Source organism: Setaria viridis, chromosome 4 (assembly GCF_005286985.2).
Source record: "Setaria viridis chromosome 4, Setaria_viridis_v4.0, whole genome shotgun sequence".
Lineage (NCBI taxonomy): Eukaryota > Viridiplantae > Streptophyta > Magnoliopsida > Poales > Poaceae > Setaria > Setaria viridis.
The window spans coordinates 4,011,273-4,033,806 of NC_048266.2; the positions used below are offsets into that span (position 1 = coordinate 4,011,273).

Consider the following 22,534-nt stretch of genomic DNA (forward strand, 5'->3'; position numbering starts at 1 on the left):
GTGACGAGCAAGTTGTTTCATCCGTTGGATTGCAATTTTTTCTGCGGGAATTATTGAGCTAATTATTTTAAGAAATATAAGCTTTGCACTTTGAACAAGGAGAAAAACATTACATTTTTTTTAGCACAGGAGAAAAACATTACGATACTGGAGTCGAGACGAAAACTTTCCAGCCCACTGCCTCGGCCCAAGATGGCCTGTCTCTCTCTCTCTCTCTCTAGTCGCTGCAACGGCCCGACCCAGCGAACCTGTCTCGGTCGATCTCGCACCAAAAACCCTGAGATCTCGGTCGCTTGCCCGGGCGATGATGACGCCGACCGTCTCCACCGGGATCGCGATCGATTGCCGAATCCCCTTCCCTTTTTACACCCACTTTCCCCGCATTTCTTCCCACCTCCAAGCCACGCGCCCCCGCGCACACGGCTCCAAACCGGCCACCCCCCAAGCCCCAAGCCAAGCCAAGCCAAGCCAGCCCACCGTCCCGGCGCGGCGGCAACCACGGCCGGCCGCGCGGCCGTACTGCCCAAACCCCCATTAAAATCCCCACGCGATCCTGAGGAGGAGCACCGCAGCGCGACCCCCTCCGCTCCACCTCCAGTCCCGGCGAGCGAGATGCGGGGCGGCGCGGCGGCGGTGAAGTCAGGGAGCCGCCCGCCGTGGCTGGGGCTTGGCGCGGCGGTGTGGGTGCAGGTGGCGGGCGGCGCCAGCTCCACATTCGCGCTCTACTCGCACGCGCTCAAGGTGGCCCTCGCCGCCGACCAGCGCCACCTCGCGCTGCTCGCGGTCGCCTGCGACGTCGGCGAGAACCTGGGACTGCTCCCCGGGGTGCTCTGCAACCGCCTCCACCCGGCGCTGCTCCTCCTCGTCGGCGCCGGTGCGTGCTTGCTCGGGTACGGCGCCGTATGGCTCCTCGTCTCCGGCGCCGCGCCCGCGCTGCCCTACTGGCTGGTGAGCCGCCGTCTCTCTTGGCTGCTTCTCCGATCAACTAGTTCTAGGATCGATTTGTTGAGATTCCTTTTTTAATAAAAAAAAGATACGTTGCGTCTTCATACGCATCAGTATTATTGGTAATTTTCTATAAGGTTGCGCAATGGGGGTTGAATTGCTTCACTGTGCTGATGTGTAGGTTTAGAGGAAAAGTCCTAGTTTTGCGCCTAGCTGTTGCTTTCATACTTTTGCCGTGCAATGTAGGATCTTCTGGTGTTAATTTGGAGTGGAACTTGTACTGGAAGTCTGGAAAACATGTCTCTTTCTGAGATTCCATGAACAACTGGAAACACCGAGAGTACCCACTAGCAAACAGTCTTGATTGCACACTTGGGCAAATAGAAAGGCAGCATTGGACTTTAGTTTACGGCAATATGCACGTAGGTATGTCTTGATGGTGATGGAGGTGGATTTTTACAAGACAGATCCTGGAGGAGTTAGGTGTGGTGCTTTGGGATTAGCCTTACTGTTTTTTTCCCCTTCTTGAAGTGAGGTTTGCATTGCTTTGCTATCTCCGATTTGAGCCAATCTTTGTTCTGTTGGATAATGTAATTTGAATAATTGCTTTCCTCCAGATTTGGTTTGCATTATGTCTTGCTGCGAACGGTGGCGCGTGGTTGGGGACTGCCGTTCTAGTGACCAACATGAGGAACTTCCCGCTCAGTAGAGGTGCTGTTGCTGGCATTCTTAAAGGGTATTCTGGTTTAAGTGCTGCTGTCTACACTGAAATATATACTGGAGTGCTTGGTGATTCACCCATAAACCTTTTGCTCCTTCTCACTCTGGGAGTTCCTGCTATATGCCTTCTGACAATGTACTTTGTTCGCCCTTGTGAACCCTCTCTGGTGGAGACCAATGCAGAGCAACTCCATTTCCTGTTTGCTCAAATTGCGAGTATTCTTCTTGGGTTTTATCTGGTTGGGGCTACGATACTGGATCATGTCGTGACTCTCAATGACATTATGAACTGTTCTCTGCTTGCCATTATGGTTCTTCTCATTTTTGCTCCCCTGGCAATACCGTTGAAGATGACGTTATGCCCAAAGAGAAAAGGACCATCAGATTCGTCAGATAATGATCATACAGAATCACTTCTGCCTTCTTCCTCTGAATCAAACCTTGGTAATTTTGAAGAATATGATTCAACGGATATCGACATTCTTTTAGCTGAGGGTGAAGGGGCTATAAAGCCAAAGAGAAGAAGACCAAGAAGGGGAGAGGACTTCAGGTTTCGTGAAGCGATTCTGAAGGCAGATTTCTGGCTTCTCTTTGCAATATACTTTGTTGGGGTTGGATCTGGAATCACTGTACTTAACAATCTAGCACAAATAGGAATCGCAGCAGGTGCTGTCGACACAACCATCTCACTCTCTGTCTTCAGCTTCTGCAACTTTTTTGGACGTTTGGGAGGTGGTGCTGTTTCTGAGTATTTTGTCAGGTAACAGAATATGTTGCTTTAACTTGGCTGCTTTTATTTTTTTCGAAATAATTGATTTCATATGATGTTCATTTCTTGGCTTCAATAATTTTATCAGTTTCCCAATTTTTTTGGCCTAGTGAGAGCTGGCTGCTGAGAGATACCTGGTAGAAAACCGGTGCATTTTTTATAGCTCCCAACTCCTAAGATTTATTACATTTCCAATCTGTCTCAATTATTAGAAGACTGCATTGCAGTCTGAAATTTTGAATTTTTTTCCCTGAAGAATAATTCCATAGCATTCTTTTGGAGTGTGAAAAGAGCTCTCAGGGTCTCAGTGTTTGAAGTAAAGGATTTTTATTGACAAATAAATAGCTCTAGTTGATTGCATACACTCTTTCCAAAACATGCACATGCTGACATGCCCTCTCACGTTACACAGTAGCTTTGGGGTAAATTTGTGAATAGTGAACATGAAGGCCTAAGGAATTAACAATTTTTTTTAAGAGACATTAGGGAAGATCCTGAATCCCAGAAGTACAATTTATATAGCTATCAGCTTCCTAGTTTGTGGGTGATAGACATGCCTTTTTTTAAATTCAAATTGTGGTATCTTACAACCTTTTTATTTCACAGGGCAAGGACACTTCCACGGAGTGTACTGATCATATGCACCCAAGTAGTGATGATAATCACATACCTGCTCTTCGCTCTGGGTCAGCGCACCACACTTTACGTCTCCGTCGCCTTACTCGGCATATGCTACGGTGTCCAATTCTCTGTGATAATCTCAATCTCATCGGAGCTGTTTGGACTGAAGCACTTCGGAAAGATATACAACTTCATCGCGCTGGCCAATCCAGTCGGTGCGTTCCTGTTCAACACCCTTGCAGGGTACGTCTACGACCTCGAAGTGGAGAAACAGAAAGCCGGAATGGTAGACACAGATATCGCGTGCCATGGCCCTAATTGCTTCAGGCTCACGTTTTATGTTCTCTCTGGTGCGGCTTGCTTGGGCACACTGCTGAGCACGGTTCTTACTGTGAGGGTCCGGCCAGTGTACCAGATGCTCTACGCAGGTGGATCCTTTAGCCAGCCCAGGACCTCTGCACATTGATAAACAGCGATACAAACTGCAGTGTTTTCTGCATCTAGCTTAAATCTAATAAGAGGTCTGGAACTCTGAATAGCTTCATCAATGACCTATTGTAATTCACGAGCACGCACCCTGCTCTGTCTTGTAATTTTGGGTCGAGTTTGGTCTAAGATGAGGATGTAGAGATGGTTCTGTGCAGCTTCTTGTACCAGATGCTCGTGCTGCTGCACCAGGTTAACGCGCTGAGGCAAGAATTCTTGGATGTACAACAATTGAAATTCCTACTTGTGTAGAGCAATTATACCTGTATATGACATGCTTGTGCGACATTTTGGCGTATTTAGTTTTGAAGAACATCTTTTCTCCTGAAAACATAGAAGAATCTGAACCTCAGGTCTCAATCAAAGCTGTGTGCAAAATTTGGTTTAGGAGTCTTTGGATCTTTAGTCCGGATTAAAATTCATGTCACATCAAATATTTGGAGGCTAATTAGGAGGACTAAATATGAGCTAATTATAAAACTAATTACACAGACGGAGACTAATTCGAGAGACAAATCTATTAAACCTAATTAATCCATCATTAGCACATGTTTACGATAGCATCACATTATCAAATCATGGAGTAATTAGACTTAATAGATTCATCTTGCAAATTAGCCTCCATCTGTACAATTGATTTTGTAATTAATTATATTTAATACTCCTAATTAGTATCTAAACATGATAGAAATTTTAGAAGGACGTAAGGAACCAAACACCCCCTACACCCCCTTACTCATGGCCTTGAATTAGAGCGGTGGTTGGCCTGGGCAACATCAGCAAATCAGCACCCAAACTTTTGAACTGGAAGTTAGTTCAGATCTGACCAGGGTTGGCCAGCTAAACTTCCCTGAAGCCGACAGATCCATGTCCGTGCATCCGGACGCAGTGTCCTCAGTTTGAATCTTGGAGTGGACTGCCTGTCAGTACAACGTCACACTTCATGTTCAGATCTGAAACCCCGGCTCGTTTTGGCGCCACCCTTGTTTTGCCTCTCGGCTGCGTTCACGACCTCTATTCCATCCCGTTGTCAAGACTCAAGGCTATGCACTGACGACGGCTGACGGATAACCTTAAAAAATATTCCACCGTCGCTAACGCTGCAGGTATCTGTGACCATCACGATCGATGGCGCAAGGATCGATAGCGTGAACATGGATCCATTCCGAGATGAAAATTTTACAGCCTTGTTTTTTTTTCTTGTTTCTTTTTCTTTTTACACGGTTGCAGCACAGAGATCAGCAGCAACTCGCCGGTGACCACTGACCACCGTTCACCGGAAATTGCTGGTGCCTCGTCGTCGTCGCTCGCTGCACGTACACAGCAGGACGGCGGCGGGTAGAGGCACCGGCCGACAGGCGGAGGTCACGGGCGCAGGGCGCGCTTGGCAGTTGGCACGCAGCGAGTGAGTGCGTTCTCGGCTAAGTGGGCTTCAGATCCTGGAACATGGACTCCCAGCGCATCTCCTCCTCCTCCATGTCGGCATAGCAGCTGGCGTCCTCCTCCTCGTCGTCGCAGCCGAGGGCTTCCGTGGTCGTGAGGCAGCCGGCGATGACGGCCGTGGCAGGCGGCGCGGGCAGCGCCTTTGCCGTCGCCGCGCAGCTGCTGGTGAGCAGGACGGGCTTGCTCACGTGATGCGCCAGCATCATCGGCAGCGGCGGCTTCCCGCCGCGCGGCGCCACGGGCGACGGCGACGCGACGAGCTTGCCCCAGCTGTGCGCGACCCTACCGCCGCGGCGGCGCGCCGGGAGCGGCAGGCGGGGCGCGGCGAGTGCGAGGGCGGCCGGCGTGTCCCTGCTCCCCGCGCGGCCGTCCAGGCCGCCGCGGGACGACGACGACACGGAGGCGCGGAGCCGGCCGAGGGCGGAGCGCGCGGATCGGTGCACGGCGGCGGCGAGCAGCCTGGTGGCGCGGCGCGGGAGGGCGGTGATGGCGGCGGCGGCGGCGCGGGAGGCGGAGGAGTAGTTGGAGGACTCCTTCCTGGCGAGCTTGAGGATCTCGAGGCGGTGCTTGGCGACGGCGACGCCCATGGTGGCGAGGAACTCGTGATCGAGGTGGCGGACGTCGTCGGCGACCAGCTCGTTGCGCGCGAAGAGGAGCGCGTAGTCGAGAGCCACGTCCGGGTGCAGACCCGCCCTGCACAGCCACGCGTACCAGTCCATGGCTCGGCGTCGGCGAGGAAGGTGACGTCGGCAGGAGGACAAGAAGCGCCGCAGTGGCGGCAGCGGGCGCGCGATCTGGTGTGTGTGTGTGGGTGGGTGTATGTGTGGGTGTGTAGCGGCGTCACGTGAGGCGTGAGCCGGATTAAAACGGGCGTGCGAGGCGACTGGGCGAGGTTGTTGGAGGGCAGCAGCGGGTGGTGTGGATGGTGGTGGTGGCGGTGCACGGCTCGGTGGGCCGCCCACCCACGGAAGAAGGGGCGTGCGCGTCGTCGTGTGCAAACAAAGCCGATCTGCAGCAGGCTGTGGCGCGCGCGCGCGCCGCTGACACCACCGGCCGGCGGGTTCGGTGTCGGGGGCTCCGCCGGCGTCATGCGCAGGTCGGGCCACCGTCAGCGAATCCGGGCGAGAGCGGAAGGCCCAAAGCGAGCCGTTTGGCTCGTCCCCGGACGGCTCGCGCGCAGCATTCTGCAAGAGTTACGGGCAACGTTCTCCAAAACGTGGCTGTGTTGGCGAGCTTGACGATCTTGAGGCGGTGCTTGGCGACGGCGACGAACTCGTGGTCGTGGTGGTGGCGCACGTCGGCGGTGCCCGTGTCATGTGCCCCAGGTCGGGCCACCTTTTTCAGCGAATCTTGTGAGAGACAGAGGAAGGCCCAAAGCGAGCCGTTTCGGCCTCCTCGACCCAAAACACACAGCACTTACCGGCGGCGGCGCACAGAATTCAGGCCTTGGGCCAGCCCAAACACTGGTTTGGTCACGGTCCCAGCCACCCGGCCCAACGCAACCGAGTACTTCCTTTTTCCATCGTGTTTGAGAACTATGCAACGAACGAGGTCCGTCAGATCTACGTCAAACTAAAACCCTAGCTTCATTCCTCTCTCCTTCCCTACCTGTGTCGTCACCCCCCGCGCGGTACCCGCCGCCATAGCGCTGCCGCCGCGGCCCACCCCGCCGCCACCGCGCCTCGCCGGCCCCCGCGCAGGGCTCGCCACCAGCCGCCGGAGCCAGGGAAGAATGTTGAAAATTTTGTTGGGTCAACATTTTTTAAAAAATATTGGTGCAACTTTTTTTAAAATTTTTGGCAACTTTTTAAAAAATGTTGATAATATTTTTTCAGTTAGATAAGCTTTTGATCTGCAGCGTGCTATAATGGATTTACTGGACCTTATTGAGCTTTATAGTTTCATCCTCAACCATCTTGCGATAGACATGTTGGAGCCCCCGAATCGAACCTCCTAAATTCAACCGTGCGCAACGGCTAGCGACCCAAGCAAGGATCACAGGATGCAGGCGACCGGCGGCGAGGAGAGGGCGGTCGGCGAGAGGCATGACGCGCTGCGGCGCGGCACCTATAGCGGGCCCGTGGGCAACGTCACCCTGGCTCCTCGCGGTACTAGAAACAACCCTCAGGAATCGTTTAAGAGAGTGCTAGAATTCTTGCAGGAATCCAAAGAAATTCAGATGTTCCATAACGAGGACTTGAAGATAAGAAAACTAACTTCCCTAAAGCTTATACACGGGATTTCATAGTAAAACCTTATTGAAGCGCATGTAAACTGCAAAGTATCAGCTATTTGGATAGATGCAAATCTTGAGAGAGTATTTTAATTTGGGGTGGTAATAACAATGCTAGTTGTATAGATGGTCAGATGAACGAGGCTAAGTGGGCGGCCCAAAGCACGGTCCTAAAAAGTACGACACTAACATGACCCGACACTATGTCAATAGTACCTGAGCTAGCACGGCTCTATGCATAGTGTAGTGCTTGGGCCACCATACGAGCACGTAGTGCCGGTCCAGGCACGACACGATTTTTTGCCAGGCACTATGTGGCACGATTACCCCAACCTATAATGCTGTAAAATAGATGTATATTATACTGTTTGATGAAATGTATATATCTCTATATGAATTTACGGTGAAATTGGTTTATCTATACATGAGTTTATGATGAAATGGATGAATTGATGTACATCTATATGAATTTGTGATGAAATTGATGAAGTTTTGAGTTGAATGAGTGGATACATAGTGCTAGGGTCGGCACGGGCACGATGGGTCGCTGGGCCTATAGTGCCGGCGACACTATGAAAATAGTACAACACTATGAAAATAGTATAGTGTAGTGTCTGGGCTGGAAGGTCGGCACGACGTCCCGACACGACACGATTAGGCAATAGTGCCTAATAGTGTAGTGCCTAATAGTGCCGGGCTGAGTAGTGCCAGTGCCGGGTAGTGTCGGGCCGTCCATTTGGCTATCTATAGCTACTTGTCAGGAACGGGATATCATATTTGTACAAAACATTTATGTTTTTTCCACCCAATCAAAACGAGACAATGAATAACAACTGCACATTTGTATGTAAAGAAATTCTAGATGTATGCCTTGTATATGCAGTTTGGAATGCCTATTGTTTGTAGCTTTTGTACTGTATACCTACTAATGGGTTGTTGGCTTTATTGAAAAGTGAAACCCACAAAGGGAATAAGGGAGAAAAGTGAAACAACCTGGACACTGTTGATTTGTTGGCCTTTCCATTGCTACCCAGGCAAAGACTTCCTGATGAACCTGACCACAAGGAGTAGAATACAACAAAACGTTGTCCATCCATCTATAGCAACTTGCCAATCCGAACGGCAACAAAGCTGCAGAAGAATGATCAACTAGTAAGTGCCAGCACTACAATGCCACTGGTGGTTTCCTCTTGGACGCTACGCTCCAGTAACTGCAGATGGCATGCCACTGTTCGATAGAAACTATGGTACCCAAGCGTACCGGCCTTTCCCGCGTTCCACCGAACTGACCCATGCACATGAGACCAAAACTGCGTTTTTTTTTTGGGGGGGGGGGGGGGTGGGGGTGGGGGGGGGGGGGGGGGGGGGGCGGGGGGGCTGCCATTGCCTTGATCGATCGAAAATCGTGCTCGTCCAGACCATGGGATTCCATCAAAATATCCTCTCCGAGCCAAGAATCCAAGACGCATCCAGTTGAAGGACCCCATTGCCAATGGCTACCAGTGGCCATTATGAGCCATCTCGCGCCCACAAAGGAAAGGGAAAGCGAAGCCGTGACGGGCCATCCGTGCACGGTGTAGGGTCCTTTCAGGATGGATGGGCAACTCCAACTGGGGAGATGGCAAGTAGCAGCAGGAGCAGAGGACCAGTGGAAATGGTGTACCACACAGACAGTCTTCCCAGCTCTGTCCATTTCGTTCAATCCTGTCTCTGATGAAGAGCAGTGGCAGAGCACAGGCTGAACTGAATTGACCCTTGTTCAACCCTTTTCCTCTGTCCAAGCTTGCCCGGAAGGGCATTGTGCATTTTATTTTTCTTTGTGCAGCTTTCGTATCCAAGCAAAAGCTGTTCAGCTAATATTAGCTGTAGTTGATCTAGATAAATCCAGCTATTTTCATGCTCTAAGCTAGCAACTATCCAGTTTGACACATAAAAACTTTCCAGCTACTTCCTCTATCCCAAATTACTATTTATTTTGGTTTTTTCTAGATGCATAATCTTTAATATAAATCTAGATATATATTATGTCTAGATACATAGCAAAAGTTATCTATCTAGAAAAATCAAAACGAATGGTAATTTGGAACGGAGGAAGTAGTTGCCATCACCCAACTACTTTTACCTAATCGACTGAAAAAACTAAAATACCCATGGACATAAACTTAAAATTAATTTAATTTGCTACGAGAAAGTAGAGTGACATTAAAGGCATAATAGACATTTCCCTCCATTAGTTGCCTCCATGATACAGCTTTTAATAGCCAGCTTATTATTAGCCATACTAGCTTTTAACTATTCAACTTTTTTTTAGCTCTACCCATGAGCCAATTTTTTTTAACTATTCATGTTTTTTATTAGCTTCCTTTATGAGCAAATTGCTGTATGAGGGAGTAATTAGATTGACTGTAGATGATACTGCAATGAGAGTCCAGCACATCTGACTCTATTATTAGCCATGCTCTAAGCACATTGCTCTGTTTAGAACATATCAATTTTGCGGAATTGAAATAAACGTGTTCCTTCCGCAGATCATGGCAAGCTCTTATCTCGTCTGAAGAAGACTGCAAGCGCCCATTCCTCGATGCAGTTCACGCGCCACTCATCTCAAGAAGAATGCGAACAAAGCAGCAAACTCCTCCCCTTGTCGATTCTCCCTCATAAAACCAAATGGACTCTACTGCTCTAGCGAATGGCGCCGGCAATGGCAGGACGAGAACAAACACGGAGCCATGCCGATGCCGTGCGGCGCAGCCTGAGCCTGCAGCAACAAGACATCACGGCGGATGGATGAATCCCCAGGAACCAGGAGGCCTCTATTACTCCGGCCGCCGCCGCCGCCTACCTTCACCGCGCCAGGCGGTGGCTCGGGCGCTCGGCTAGGCTCGCCCACCCCGATCACATAAACCTGAGCTGTCACCGCCGCGAGCTCTGTCTGACCGCGCGCGCTGGTCAGCTAACCGCTAACGGGAGACACAGAAACCGCCGGCCCGCCCGGCCGCCGGGCTTACCGCGTCGCGCGCCGTGTGCATGGGCAGGACCGCAGGAGCCACCCCGAGAGCCCGGAGAGGTGGCCGCGTCGCGCGGTGAAGGTGCCCTGCCGCCCTGCAGCCCGCGCGGACAGGCTCCGACCTGGCCTGCCTCTGCCTCCATGCCTTGTGGCCTCTTGGCCGCTAGCATTTACTATTTAGGCGGGGTGCGGTGTGGGCGTCTGGCAGTGGCAGGCAGCCAGCGTCCTCCTCCCGCGTGCTCCTCTGCACTCTCCTTGCCCCCCGGGGTGGACACGGACACGGTCGCGCCACTGCTCTGCTCGGGCCTCTGAAGGGGCATTGCCCGTGTCCTGCTCCTTGCCCGGGTCGCCGGCGACTCGGCATGGCCGCGGCGGGGTTGCGGCTTCTTGGGGTCGTATGGATCTTCGCGACGCTGATGCCGCTGGGCGCTGCGGCTGCGGCGGCGGCGGGCGGGCATGCGGCGGTGGCGGCGGTGGACGGGCGGCGCGCCGTCGCGGCGACGGGGGAGGACTTCGTGTGCGCGACATTGGACTGGTGGCCGCCGGACAAGTGCGACTACGGCACCTGCGCCTGGGGCCGCGCCGGCCTGCTCAACCTGGTGAGTGCCGAACTGGGGACCCACCGCCGCCTAGCCATCTCTTCCTCCTCCCTCCATTCCTGTCCGGAATTCTTGGTGATCCAAGGACGCGGCGAGGTGACACGCAGTTTGTTTCTGTCTTCTCCGCGCAGGATCTCTCCAACAAGGTCTTTCTCAATGCCATCAGAGGTAGGCGACGACCGGCTCCCGCCGCCGCTCCGTTGAGGTTACCGGTCACGTACTGCGGCTCATCTCTTTGCCAATGCGGCGGTGAATTTTTGTTTCAGCGTTCTCGCCGCTGAAGCTCCGGCTGGGAGGGTCGCTGCAGGACAAGGTGGTGTACGGCACCGCCGACCTCGGGCGGCCGTGCACGCCGTTCGTCAAGAACGCGTCCCAGATGCTCGGGTTCACGCAGGGGTGCCTGCCCCTGCGCCGGTGGGACGAGCTCAACGCCTTCTTCCAGAAGTCAGGGTGAGTTTCAGCAACTCACTCAACCGTCTGACGAATCCTTTTTAACTAACTCTGAATTTTCTGTGCCGTGAGCATTCATCGGGTGTTGTTGAACAAATTGCAGCGCCAAGGTTGTGTTCGGGCTCAACGCGTTGAACGGCCGGGTCCCGTTGCCGGATGGATCCATGGGAGGGCCCTGGGATTACACCAATGCAGCATCGCTGATTCGGTATACCGCATACAAGGGCTACCAAATCCATGGATGGGAGCTTGGTATGTTAATTGTTCGTATTATGCATTTTATTATCTTGCTAGTAGTTGTTTCGAAATGCATCGCTTGGCGATGCTGTTTGGCATGGAAGAGGAAGATTTAATGCGTAACTCGTTTATGAAAGGCACTTTTCGATGTGTCTGTTTTGGGAGAAGTGCTGCAGTTGCTGTCCAAACATCTTTCAATGTAGGGTCCTCTGAAATTATTTCAGAATGTTGATCTCGACATGTGACATGTCCAATCTATAGGGCAGCAGCATGTGTGGTTAGGCTGCCTACTTCCAATTTCTCAATTATCCACAGTTTTTATACCAAAATAAAAAACACTTTTGAGCCTGCAATTCTGAAATATTTTGTCTTCAAAAAATAAATAGCAGTGAAATCAATTTCAATCATGGATTCAGAGAAACTTGGGTGTGTGCTCTCCTTGCAGGAAATGAACTTAGTGGTAGTGGAGTTGGAACTCGAATTGGGGCTGGCCAATATGCCGCAGATGTGATCGCCCTAAGAAGAATAGTCGACGACATTTACCGAAGCAATCCATCAAAGCCATTGGTGCTTGCTCCTGGAGGATTTTTCGAACCAGGCTGGTTTACTGAACTTATCGTCAAAACCACGCCAAATCTACTGAATGTGATCACCCACCACATCTACAATTTGGGACCAGGTATGCGCACCGACAGCTATTTGTGGATGAATTTGGTTCAGGCATACAGAAACTGGAAGTAAAATGTGCTGGATATCGCAGGAAGGGATACACATCTGATTGAGAAGATCCTCGATCCATCGGTCCTAGACGGAATGATAAGTACATTCAGCAATCTTCAGGGGATACTGAAATCCACAGGGACGTCCACCGTCGCATGGGTTGGGGAAGCTGGAGGGGCTTACAACAGCGGCCACCACCTTGTCACTGATGCTTTTGTGTTCAGCTTCTGGTAAGCTACCAAGTTTTCTGGTTTTTAAATTCTATAAAAGTTCATCAAGATGTATTTTATTGAGATTTTTTGGGGTGATTTTCCAGGTTTTTGGATCAGCTTGGGATGTCAGCAAAGTATGACACAAAGAGCTACTGCAGACAGAGTTTGATTGGTGGCAACTACGGCCTGCTGAACACCACAACATTCCAACCCAACCCTGACTATTACAGGTAAAAATACATCATTTTCTTCAAGACTTACATAACAAGTAACAGGTACAGCCACTTGACGAAAAACTTGCCTTGTATACCGACAAAACGAATCGTCTTGTGCTGGAATACTAACACGATTGGATGCATTGAACAAGCTACAATCCTTTGTTCTAAATGCATAGAACCATCCCAAACGATTAGAACCCAACAGCTACTTCATGTCCAAGCCAACAAATGGCATTGCAAACCAAAAAATTGCCAGTTTGTCACTTCAATGATAGATTTCTTTTTTCTGAGATTTTTATCCTCGTTTTATTTTCATTGCAGCGCTTTACTGTGGCATCGCCTCATGGGAACCAAAGTTCTAGCAACAACATTCACGGGCACCAACAAGATCCGCGCATACGCGCACTGCGCAAGAGATTCGGTAAGGAATTCAGCACATTTTCATCAGCAAAATCATTAAAGAAAAACTGTCATCTCCTAGAGAATTCGTGCTCACTCTTTCCCCTGCATGCTCATCGTTCAGCCAGGAATCACTCTACTGCTGATCAACCTCAGCGGCAACACCAAGACCCAAGTCTCAGTGACTCAAACCGCCGCCGTCGCTGGCGGTGCGCACAACCACGGCGCTCGGAGGAGCAACACCACGACCCAAGTCTCTGTGACAACCCAAGCCGCCGCCGCCGGTGAGCACAAGCACGGCTGGAGGAGGCACGGCAGGAAGTTCGGGCACTCCCACGCCCCCGGGCTCGCGGCGGCGGCGGCCGCCGGCGCCACGAGAGACGAGTACCACCTGACGCCCAAGGGCGGCGATCTGCGGAGCCAGGTGATGCTGCTGAACGGCAGGGCGCTGGCCACCGGCGCCGACGGGAGCATCCCCAGGCTGGAGCCGGTGAAGGTGGGCGCGGCGGAGCCCATCGCCGTGGCGCCCTACTCCATTGTGTTCGCTCGGATTCCACATTTCAATGCCCCGGCATGTAGTTAGGACTTAGGAGTAGATGGGTAGATCATAATAATGGGTGTTTGGGGGTGATTCGTGATTGGTGATGATGGATGGACAGCGAAGCTTTCCATCTGGACGATGAAGTGAGATGCAAGGCAATTGCCAAAGGAAAGGGATTCTTGCAATGTAAAAGGTTGAAAAAATTATGATGATGAACAATGGAAAGGGCAAAAGCTATCTTCCAGCGTCTCAGTTTTTTTTAAAGCATTTCAATTCATTGTTTGGATGAAGCAGAATTGTGCAAGGGCGAGAAAAAAGTTGAATGAATTTAAGAGTGGTATTGGAAGAAAAATGTTGAGCTACAAAGTACAGGACGTAATAATTTTACTTTTATAGTGTGATGGAAAATAATGAGTTGATTTGAAGCAAATGGAACCAAAGAAATACTCTTGTCCAGAATATTGTGGTGCAACGAAGAATGAGAAACCGATTGAATCAAACTGGAACAAAATAAGTTTTCAGATTCTTTCTGAAGCAGGCATTTGTAGATGCTGCATTTTTTTTCCATGACAAAGAAAATAAGTTTCAGTTTGTAATGGCCAGATTTGTTGGCTGTTTTAGCGAAATAGTACAATGGAAATGCGCAATGCAAACAGCAACGAGCGCTTACCTTGCATTACACTACACTGCAGGCGATAGTACATAACACAACATTGGAATGATGGGCAGAAGGTAGCCATTAACAAACCATATGATTTGCCACCAGTACGATGCAACAATCATGTATCATTGTTCAAAGATTTCAACATCATCGCCATCATCAAGGGACTGGGAAAATTGCAGACACAGGACATCTCTTCTCTTCTACGTGGTGCTACAAGCGGTAAGAGTAAGGCTAATGGTAACGCCTCCAGGAGGCCCAAAGAGAAAGATGAACAGTAGCAGCAATCCTGAAACAATGAGACCAAAAAAACAGCGGCGCAACTCTGCGCGCACGACACACGAACTGGCGATCTGGCAAGAGTTATTCAAGATGTCCACGGATCGGTGTATACTTCTGCTGCGCTTGGTGTGGCTCTTACAGGTACTTGAAGATCAGGCCACCGTGGGTAGCGAAGAAGGGGGCGAACACAAGGGACTCCACGGCCATGAGCTTGATGAGGATGTTGAGGGATGGGCCAGAGGTGTCCTTCAGGGGGTCACCGATGGTGTCGCCGATAACGGCAGCCTTGTGGCAGTCTGATCCCTTGGGGCCCAGGGTCCTTGCGTGCTCGCTGGCACCAGCCTGAAACAAACAAGGTAAAGTTGAGGACAAAGTTAATCACTGACCATAGATACTGACTCGTATTATCCAGGACTTTTTCAGAGCCCTTACCTCAATGTACTTCTTGGCATTGTCCCATGCACCACCAGTGTTGGAAGCAGAGATGGCAATCTGCCAAGATTTCAAACGTCATAAACCATTCAACCAGTTAACACACAAAAGTAAATACACAGAGCAACAGGAAGTGATACGCACCTGCACTCCAGAAACCAGGGCACCAGCAAGAACACCAGAGAGGGTCTCCACACCAAAGAGGGTTCCAACAATGAGGGGAGTGAGCATGACCAGAGCACCTGGGGGGATCATCTCCTTGATGGAAGCATCGGTAGAGATCTTGACACAGGTAGCGTAGTCAGGCTTGCCAGTTCCCTCCATCAGACCAGGAATGGTGTTGAACTGCCTGCGGACCTCCTCAACCATCTTCAGAGCAGCACTTCCAACACTCTTCATGGTCATGGCAGAGAACCAGTATGGAAGCATGGCTCCGACAATCAAGCCAATGAAGACCTTGGGGGACAGGACATCGACAACCTTCACTCCAGCTCTGCTGACAAAGGCACCAAAAAGGGCCAGGGACACAAGAGCAGCTGATCCAATGGCAAATCCCTGCAAGAGGATACAAATGAAATAAGTTCAACAATTTCCTTGTTAAACATCTAATAGAATCGAATCGACTTGAGCCAACACAGAATACAACTTTACCTTTCCAATAGCAGCAGTGGTGTTGCCAGCTGCATCAAGAGCATCAGTTCTCTCACGGATTCTGTGGCTCATTCCAGCCATCTCAGCAATGCCACCAGCATTATCACTAATGGGACCATAAGCATCAATAGCAAGGCCAGTTGCGATTGTGCTTAGCATACCAAGGGCGGCAACTGCTATGCCGTACATTGCAGCAATAGAGAAACTGACATAGATGCTGACAGCAATGGCGAAAATTGGGATGATAACTGACTTGTATCCTAGAGCCAGACCGAAAATCACATTGGTGGCAGCACCAGTTCTGCAGGAATCCGCAACATCTTGCACAGGACTGCCATATAGGGAAAAAAAATCATGTTAGGGTTAAAACAGTATCACATAAATGATCAAGAAACACTAATTATTGATTAGTAAGACCTAATTATAGACCGATAGGATTCTTACCTGTATGCATTGCTGGTGTAGTATTCTGTGACAAAACCAATAATAAGACCAGCCCACAGACCAATTGAAACACAGAAGAACAAGCCCCTACAAACACATGACACTTCAGTCAGAAGAGAGTACATTCCGCACACAAACAGCAAAGGTTGATAATAACATACCAGTTGGATACTTCCTTCTGAGCACCAAAGTTGAAGATGGTGAACTTGGCTGGAAGGGCCAACCAGCTGATTATCGCAATACCAACAGTCATCAGAGCAGTGGAGATGATGAGCTGCTTCTTAAGTGCAGGTTCGATTTCTTTCACAGCCTTGATCTCAAAGAAGTCAGTGGCAAAGAGTGTGGTGAGCAAGCAGACTATGATGCCAACAGAGCTCACAAGCAGTGGGTAGCACATCCCAGTAAAATCATGGTTGATTCCAAAAGATGAAATAGATGCAACAACAAGGGCAGCACAGGAAGATTCTGCGTATGACCCAAAGAGATCAGACCCCATTCCAGCAATGTCACCAACATTGTCACCAACATTATCAGCGATCACCTGCAAAACAAGATTTACAAGTTCAGAAATGACAATACCAAGTGTCATATGGCCCTCCTGTAAGTGACAGGATTGCCTGTAAATTAATATTGTAAGCCCAAAGCAGAGATAAGAAAACTCACAGCTGGGTTCCTAGGATCATCCTCGGGGATGTTCCTTTCAACTTTGCCAACAAGATCAGCACCCACATCAGCAGCCTTTGTGTAGATACCTCCACCAACTCTTCCAAAGAGAGCCATGGAAGACCCACCAAGGCCATACCCAGTGATAGACTCGAAAAGACCCTCCCAGTCATCACCATAGTACAACTTAAATACGTTAATGGTGATGTAGAGAACCACAAGACCGCTTGATGCAAGCAAAAAGCCCATGACGGCACCAGAGCGGAAAGCGACAATAAATGCCTTCCCGACACCCTTCCTGGCTTCCAGGGTGGTTCTGGCATTGGCATATGTGGCAATCTTCATTCCAAGGAAACCAGAGACCAAAGAGGTGATAGCTCCAAGCAAGAAGGATGCAGTGCTGAAGAGTGCAGTGAAGAGAGCGGGCTTGCAGTACTTTCCCTTGCTATAGGTGCAGGGCTGGCTCTTTGTGCTGAATCCCTCAACCGAACCAAGGAAGAGGAAGATGACAACAGCGAAGATCGACATGAAAATACCAACATATTGGTACTCCGTGAAGAGAAACGATGTTGCTCCTGTTCATAAAAGAGAAGACATTTGTCAAATATAGATCAGATGATTAGTCTCACTAGGATAGTAGGATGTAAAAGCAGTAACTATAACAAAATCCCAGATTAGATTGTGTTGCACATGCTAACTAAGAACGATATAAAGGCATGCTCAGTTAAACAAACACCAGAAAGAATACAACTATTGGTCCAATTTTATCTTTCTAGTACTAGTACCTAAGCCTACAGACTGACACATCCAACAGCCAGTTGTCAACAACCCAGGGAAGTCACAAACCCATGACCCCCCAAGCAGGTACCTCCAAAAGTGCTCATCTCCCTGTGTCCCCATCTCAATCATAGGAAAAAAAACACAAGGGGTCAAGATTGGTGGCAGGTTCAAACAAAACCCCACGGATTCGACACGTATCCGATGAGCACTAGACCATCCATGCCGATCTGGTTGGGAGGCTCAGAAGTCAGGGAACAATTGACACATTGGTGAGACATGTCAGATGTCCTTATCCAAGAACCAGGCCTTCCAGGTCCAGATCTACCTAAAACTAGGACATCAGAGTCCAGTTAACAATTGTTGTAAGCTTAAGTCACAGCCAAATGGCGTTCCAGCAATCTACTTCTTACGTGTACACATATACTCTAGTTAGTTAGAGACAGGTCCATCACGCACCTTCCACTACTGAGTTTCGAGATCTACACGACTCAGTTGAAAGCAACTGCATCTCCACTACAGCACCGACACAGGGCAAGAGCTCCGCTCAAGGCATTAAAAGAAATCCTTAACAAAGCCCAGATTCAGCACCACCAACCACAGGCACCTAAAGCCAATTCCCAGATTTACACGTCCCAGGGGAGGAGAAAAATTATTTGTGAGCCCCACTTGGGACCCGTGAATCGAATTCTAGCAAAACAACAGTAACACATCACATGACCCCCACTTGAAAAACCCAGATTTGGGACAGGTGCCAAGAGTTCCTGAAAATATCACAAAAGTACATAGTTTGGGAAGGAAAAGGGAACAGCATTTGGCAGCCCCCACAACACAAAGGTACCCAGTACCCCCCCCCCCCCCCCCCCAGAAAGATTTGTCTTCCATTGAAAATATCTAATCTGACAGTAATCTCGGTTCAGCAAAAGTTTCTCATGATTTTCGTCTGTTTAGAAAGCCGTTATAGACGGGGAGATGGTGGGTAGAAATTAGAAGGATGTTTTAGCTAGCTGACCCATGCTAAATTTGGAACTTTACCGCCAGATCAGTGTTAATTAATTAAATCTACTAAAGAAAGGAACGGCCAGCAAAAGCCTGAACCTTATATCCCAAAGATCTCGCTCGCCTTTCGAGAAAATTTTATCCTAAACACGGCGAGTCATAGCGTCATCCTCGCGCGAGAGAAAAAAAAACGTGGCTTCCAGCACGAAATGCGCAGATCTAAACGAACCAAGCGGCAGCACCAGATCTGGGAGACCCTGCTCCTCACCTTCGGAGATGGCGTTCTGGATCTCGGCGCACTTGACGACGACGTTGTGGTCGTTGAGGCCCTCCTCCTCCTCGATGAGGTAGTCGCCGTAGCCGTTCTTGCTGCCGCCCGAGGCGGCCGCGGCCGGGGAGAGCTTCACCCGCGACACGATCACCCACTGCACGACGGCGAAGGCGATGCCGATGATGCCGGCGATGGGGATGAACACCTCGGTGGCGAGCGGCGAGAGGATCGCCATGGCGGCGTCGGCGGGGCCAAAACCCTAACCCTACGCGCGGGGAACGCACGGGCGCGAGGCGGCGGCGGGGGTGGGGGAGGGGCGACGCGTCTCGCTCTGCACGCTCTCTCCCCTGTGCTCGGGGCGCGTGGTTAAATAGCGGGAGCGAGCGCGGAGGTGGCGAGGAGAGAGAAGATGGGGCGGGTTGAGAATGTGAATAAATCGGAGGGGCTAATGTGTAAGAGTTGCGTCACTGCGTGTGGTGGTGTGGTGTGGTGTGGTGGGCTGGAAATTTTTTTGCGCTTTTGCTGGCCCGGGATGGCAGGTGGGCCCGCAGGATAAACATCTTATCTTTCCTTTTTCTTTTCTTTGATAGGCAGGAAAAGATCTGGATCAGGAAGGTTAAGGGAGTGAGCTTGCGCTGACGTGTAAATTGTGTTCAACATTGGATAAACATTGCTTTGGGCAGTGTGTTTACCCAATCTTCCTAAAGGATCAACGATGATGGCGCCAAAATTGGCAATGCCCCGTGAGGCAACGACTTGCCATCAACTCCCTTATTCTGGCGGTCCTGAGGAGAGAGAAAGCAGCGAATGCTGGGGCACCAGCGAGGAGAAAGCAGATTTAAATTTCAACAAGAATTGTGCATTGGGGTATCTGAAAATATGGATACTTTACGTGCATTTTATCTATGGGTCACAGTGCTGCTTCTGATCAAATTTGTGTGCTCCAAACAAGCGGCTATTATTAGAGTTCTCCTAGCCAGGTTCAATCGCACTCAACAAAATGACTACACTTATCAATAATCAGATTAGGGTTCTACCGGGAATAAAATCAAAAAATGATGGTAGTTAGAACCTTTGTTGCTATTAGTGCATGGCAAGTTGAAGGACAATTATGGTTACGCTCGGGGCTCATTTCATCTTCACCACTTTGCACTTGCACCTAAAGCGACCCACACTAGCAACTGCTTTTATGTATTTTTGTTTTTATTTTCCAGGCTTTGTGTGCCAAAAGTGCAAATTATTGGTATCGTGTTTTTATGAATTTTCATGCTCATCATGGCTCCATTGATTCTCTTCTTCCATCATGCCTCTCAAATTATGACTCATCCTACAGGCATCATCTCTCTATTACCTTCACTAATTTACTACACATCACGTTGAGTCACCGCCACCTCCTATGCTATTGACAGCACGAATTTTGTGTCTCCAAAGTGAACCTATTATTATAAGACGTCAAATGTTCATGTTCAAGTATTTTTAAAAAAAATAAAAACATGCGCAGAATGGGTGGCAATTAATTCCGGAGATAAAACTAGCTTGAATCAATTTACCTTTTGTCCATTTTCCCTGAAGCCATGGAGCCATCTCAGCAGCAGCAATTTGGGAGTTACGGGGTGCTTGTCCACCGACTGATGATTCAGTTAGTTTAGGGAGACCTTTCTCCCATAGCTGGGCCGTTCGGTGCACTCTAATGCTTGATAGGGACCTTCATCCTACTGCTAGCTCGCTGATGGTGCTCCATGATTCAGTGGTTGCTGCTGCACGTAAAAAACATAAACATCCAGGCCCTTTTTTTGTGTGTGTGTTTGTTGTAAATTGCGTACCAAGATATTTGGGAAGTTGGTTGGTCCCCTTTTTTAATTCTCACCTAGCAACATGGATATGTTCGCTAGCATTGCATTGCACATAGAAACTTTTAATTGACCTAACTGTACTTTTTGTTTATGGGTGTGGCTCGTGAGATGTCTTAATATCTCGAGGAGTAGTTCTTACGCTATTTCATGGTTTCTCGCTAGCACACACCACTTGTTTGCTATAACATGGTGTCATGGTCGAGTAAATGACGACCATGTGAAATCGTCTAGGTAGTGAGCTGCATTTATGGTTGTGAATAGACTGGTAGAGCTCTGGCATTTGTAATAGCATATTTTTGTACAATGATAAATCGAATAAGGATTATCATTCTCGAAATATATAATGATTAGGAAGCACACTATCTTTTTACCATATATTGACTTATATAGTTATGTTAGGATTAAATTTCGTAAATATATCATTTTACACTACTAGAAATATGAGCATTCGAGTCCCATGCCTTAATACGGGATACATTTTGATCTGATGCTAATGTTAGCATTAGTACTGGGTCCAAATTTAGAGGTCCCCGGAAGCATTTTAGTACCTAACACCATCCGGTACTAAAAGTGACCCTTTAGCATGGGGTAGCGTTACGACACAGTACTAAAGGCTGAGAACTTTTAGTACTAATAATTTTGACAAAATCTATTACTAAACTATAGAATCAATGGTCAAGCAAAGCCGTTAATAAGAAGCAGCGTCTCATTATATTGGTATTATATTAGACGCACCCATCCCTATTTGTGCACGGCTGAATCATTGATTGAGGTATTCAACGACAAGAATTCCATAGTTTATACATGATCCTCGACTTAGAGGATAACATAGTACATGCTAACTTGTTCTGTTTTTTCCTGGAAAAGGAAATCAAGCAAGAGTATATACTTTGGATGCCATGGCTAACAGATGAAAAATACTAAAGTACCTTTATACATTATGTCATGTTTAGATCTAGGGACTAAACTTTAGCCGGCTAAAAATTCCCTGATGATCCAAACAGTGAGGCTAAAAGTGAGCTAAAAATTAGCCAACCTCCCAACTAAGGGCCTGTTTTCTTGCACTTGCTAAACTTTAGATGCTAAAAGTTGCTAAACTTTAGCATCTAAAGTTTAGCCAAACCTATTTTCTTCCACTTGCTAAAAGGCATTGAATGAGAAGGTTAAAGACATGTTTGCCCCTAATGATTGATACCCTTCTTTCTCTCTCATCTCACTTTCCTCCCTCCTCCCTGGCGCCATTTTCCCTGGTTCAACTGCAGCTCTTGGCGCCAGGAACTTGGCGCCATTTCTTTCCTGGCGCCATGCACCTTCCTGCCCATTCGTTCCACTCCTTGCGCCGTTCCTACTAACGTTGCGTCGATCAATAAAATGGAATGCCACGGTGCTGGCAGCCATTTTTTTATTGAAGCAAAAAATTGTTGTGCATCCCAAAAATTACATTATTACAACAAAAACTAAAGGATCCTATGACCTATTGAACAATCCATCGGCTATCCAATCCTGAAACTGGTTCATGCTTTGATCTTCATATTCATGTTGGGTAGCACCTTCATTTGCTTGAGATGATGATCCTCCAATCCCGAAACTGGTTCATTTCATGTCTGGTAGATGATATTTCGTACCCTTGTACGGGGCAAGATACCCAGTACGGTTTGCGTATCCAGAGTCGACAAGATAAAACTTCCCTGCACATCAAAAGTACTCGTGTTACATATATCCAGAAACATTCGTACTACGTGCAGATAGGGCATAGAGGAAGTAAGTACCTTCAGGGGGGTGTGGAAATTTATCGCCATACTTGTCCAATGCATCTTTGAAGACTCTCATGTCATGAACCGATCCAGGCCATCCCGCGACGACAAAGGTAAATCTCATGTCGAAGTCACATATGGCTAACA

The 22,534-nt window shown here is 48.9% G+C and overlaps 4 protein-coding genes across 4 annotated transcripts; 2 read left to right on the plus strand and 2 right to left on the minus strand.

Annotated features, from left to right (window-relative positions):
• The first annotated feature begins 391 nt into the window (after positions 1-391).
• On the plus strand, positions 392-3,839 carry LOC117852915 (protein NUCLEAR FUSION DEFECTIVE 4). Its single transcript, XM_034735220.2, has 3 exons — positions 392-948; positions 1,563-2,425; positions 3,041-3,839. Exons 1-3 carry the CDS (start codon positions 613-615, stop codon positions 3,519-3,521), a joined length of 1,680 nt encoding a protein of 559 aa, XP_034591111.1. The 5' UTR covers positions 392-612; the 3' UTR covers positions 3,522-3,839.
• Positions 3,840-4,685: 846 nt separating this feature from the next.
• On the minus strand, positions 4,686-6,714 carry LOC117852918 (uncharacterized). The gene has a single exon (XM_034735222.2). The coding sequence runs from the start codon at positions 5,701-5,703 to the stop codon at positions 4,963-4,965; it is 741 nt and encodes a 246-aa protein (XP_034591113.1). The 5' UTR covers positions 5,704-6,714; the 3' UTR covers positions 4,686-4,962.
• A 3,586-nt stretch (positions 6,715-10,300) lies between these two features.
• On the plus strand, positions 10,301-13,849 carry LOC117852916 (heparanase-like protein 3). The gene is made up of 9 exons (XM_034735221.2): positions 10,301-10,823; positions 10,955-10,991; positions 11,090-11,273; positions 11,377-11,525; positions 11,956-12,189; positions 12,271-12,460; positions 12,547-12,672; positions 12,982-13,081; positions 13,184-13,849. Exons 1-9 carry the CDS (start codon positions 10,587-10,589, stop codon positions 13,640-13,642), a joined length of 1,716 nt encoding a protein of 571 aa, XP_034591112.1. The 5' UTR covers positions 10,301-10,586; the 3' UTR covers positions 13,643-13,849.
• A 484-nt stretch (positions 13,850-14,333) lies between these two features.
• On the minus strand, positions 14,334-19,119 carry LOC117852914 (pyrophosphate-energized vacuolar membrane proton pump). The gene is made up of 8 exons (XM_034735219.2): positions 18,778-19,119; positions 16,734-17,308; positions 16,232-16,611; positions 16,071-16,157; positions 15,627-15,957; positions 15,120-15,530; positions 14,976-15,035; positions 14,334-14,885 (listed from the first exon to the last, which is right to left on the minus strand). Exons 1-8 carry the CDS (start codon positions 19,013-19,015, stop codon positions 14,679-14,681), a joined length of 2,289 nt encoding a protein of 762 aa, XP_034591110.1. The 5' UTR covers positions 19,016-19,119; the 3' UTR covers positions 14,334-14,678.
• Between the last annotated feature and the right edge of the window lie 3,415 nt (positions 19,120-22,534).

Bases quoted from the DNA above. Each gene is read 5' to 3' on its own strand.
- LOC117852915 (XM_034735220.2), top strand. From the start codon at position 613: ATGCGGGGCGGCGCGGCGGCGGTGAAGTCAGGGAGCCGCCCGCCGTGG. The intron at 949-1,562 runs GTGAGCCGCCGT...GCTTTCCTCCAG, and splicing joins CCGCGCTGCCCTACTGGCTG to ATTTGGTTTGCATTATGTCT. The intron at 2,426-3,040 runs GTAACAGAATAT...TTTATTTCACAG, and splicing joins GTTTCTGAGTATTTTGTCAG to GGCAAGGACACTTCCACGGA.
- LOC117852918 (XM_034735222.2), bottom strand. From the start codon at position 5,703: ATGGACTGGTACGCGTGGCTGTGCAGGGCGGGTCTGCACCCGGACGTG.
- LOC117852916 (XM_034735221.2), top strand. From the start codon at position 10,587: ATGGCCGCGGCGGGGTTGCGGCTTCTTGGGGTCGTATGGATCTTCGCG. The intron at 11,274-11,376 runs GTGAGTTTCAGC...AACAAATTGCAG, and splicing joins GCCTTCTTCCAGAAGTCAGG to CGCCAAGGTTGTGTTCGGGC. The intron at 12,461-12,546 runs GTAAGCTACCAA...GTGATTTTCCAG, and splicing joins GCTTTTGTGTTCAGCTTCTG to GTTTTTGGATCAGCTTGGGA.
- LOC117852914 (XM_034735219.2), bottom strand. From the start codon at position 19,015: ATGGCGATCCTCTCGCCGCTCGCCACCGAGGTGTTCATCCCCATCGCC. The intron at 16,612-16,733 runs GTGAGTTTTCTT...CTTGTTTTGCAG, and splicing joins ATGATCCTAGGAACCCAGCT to GTGATCGCTGATAATGTTGG. The intron at 15,036-15,119 runs GTGCGTATCACT...AAATCTTGGCAG, and splicing joins CCCTGGTTTCTGGAGTGCAG to ATTGCCATCTCTGCTTCCAA.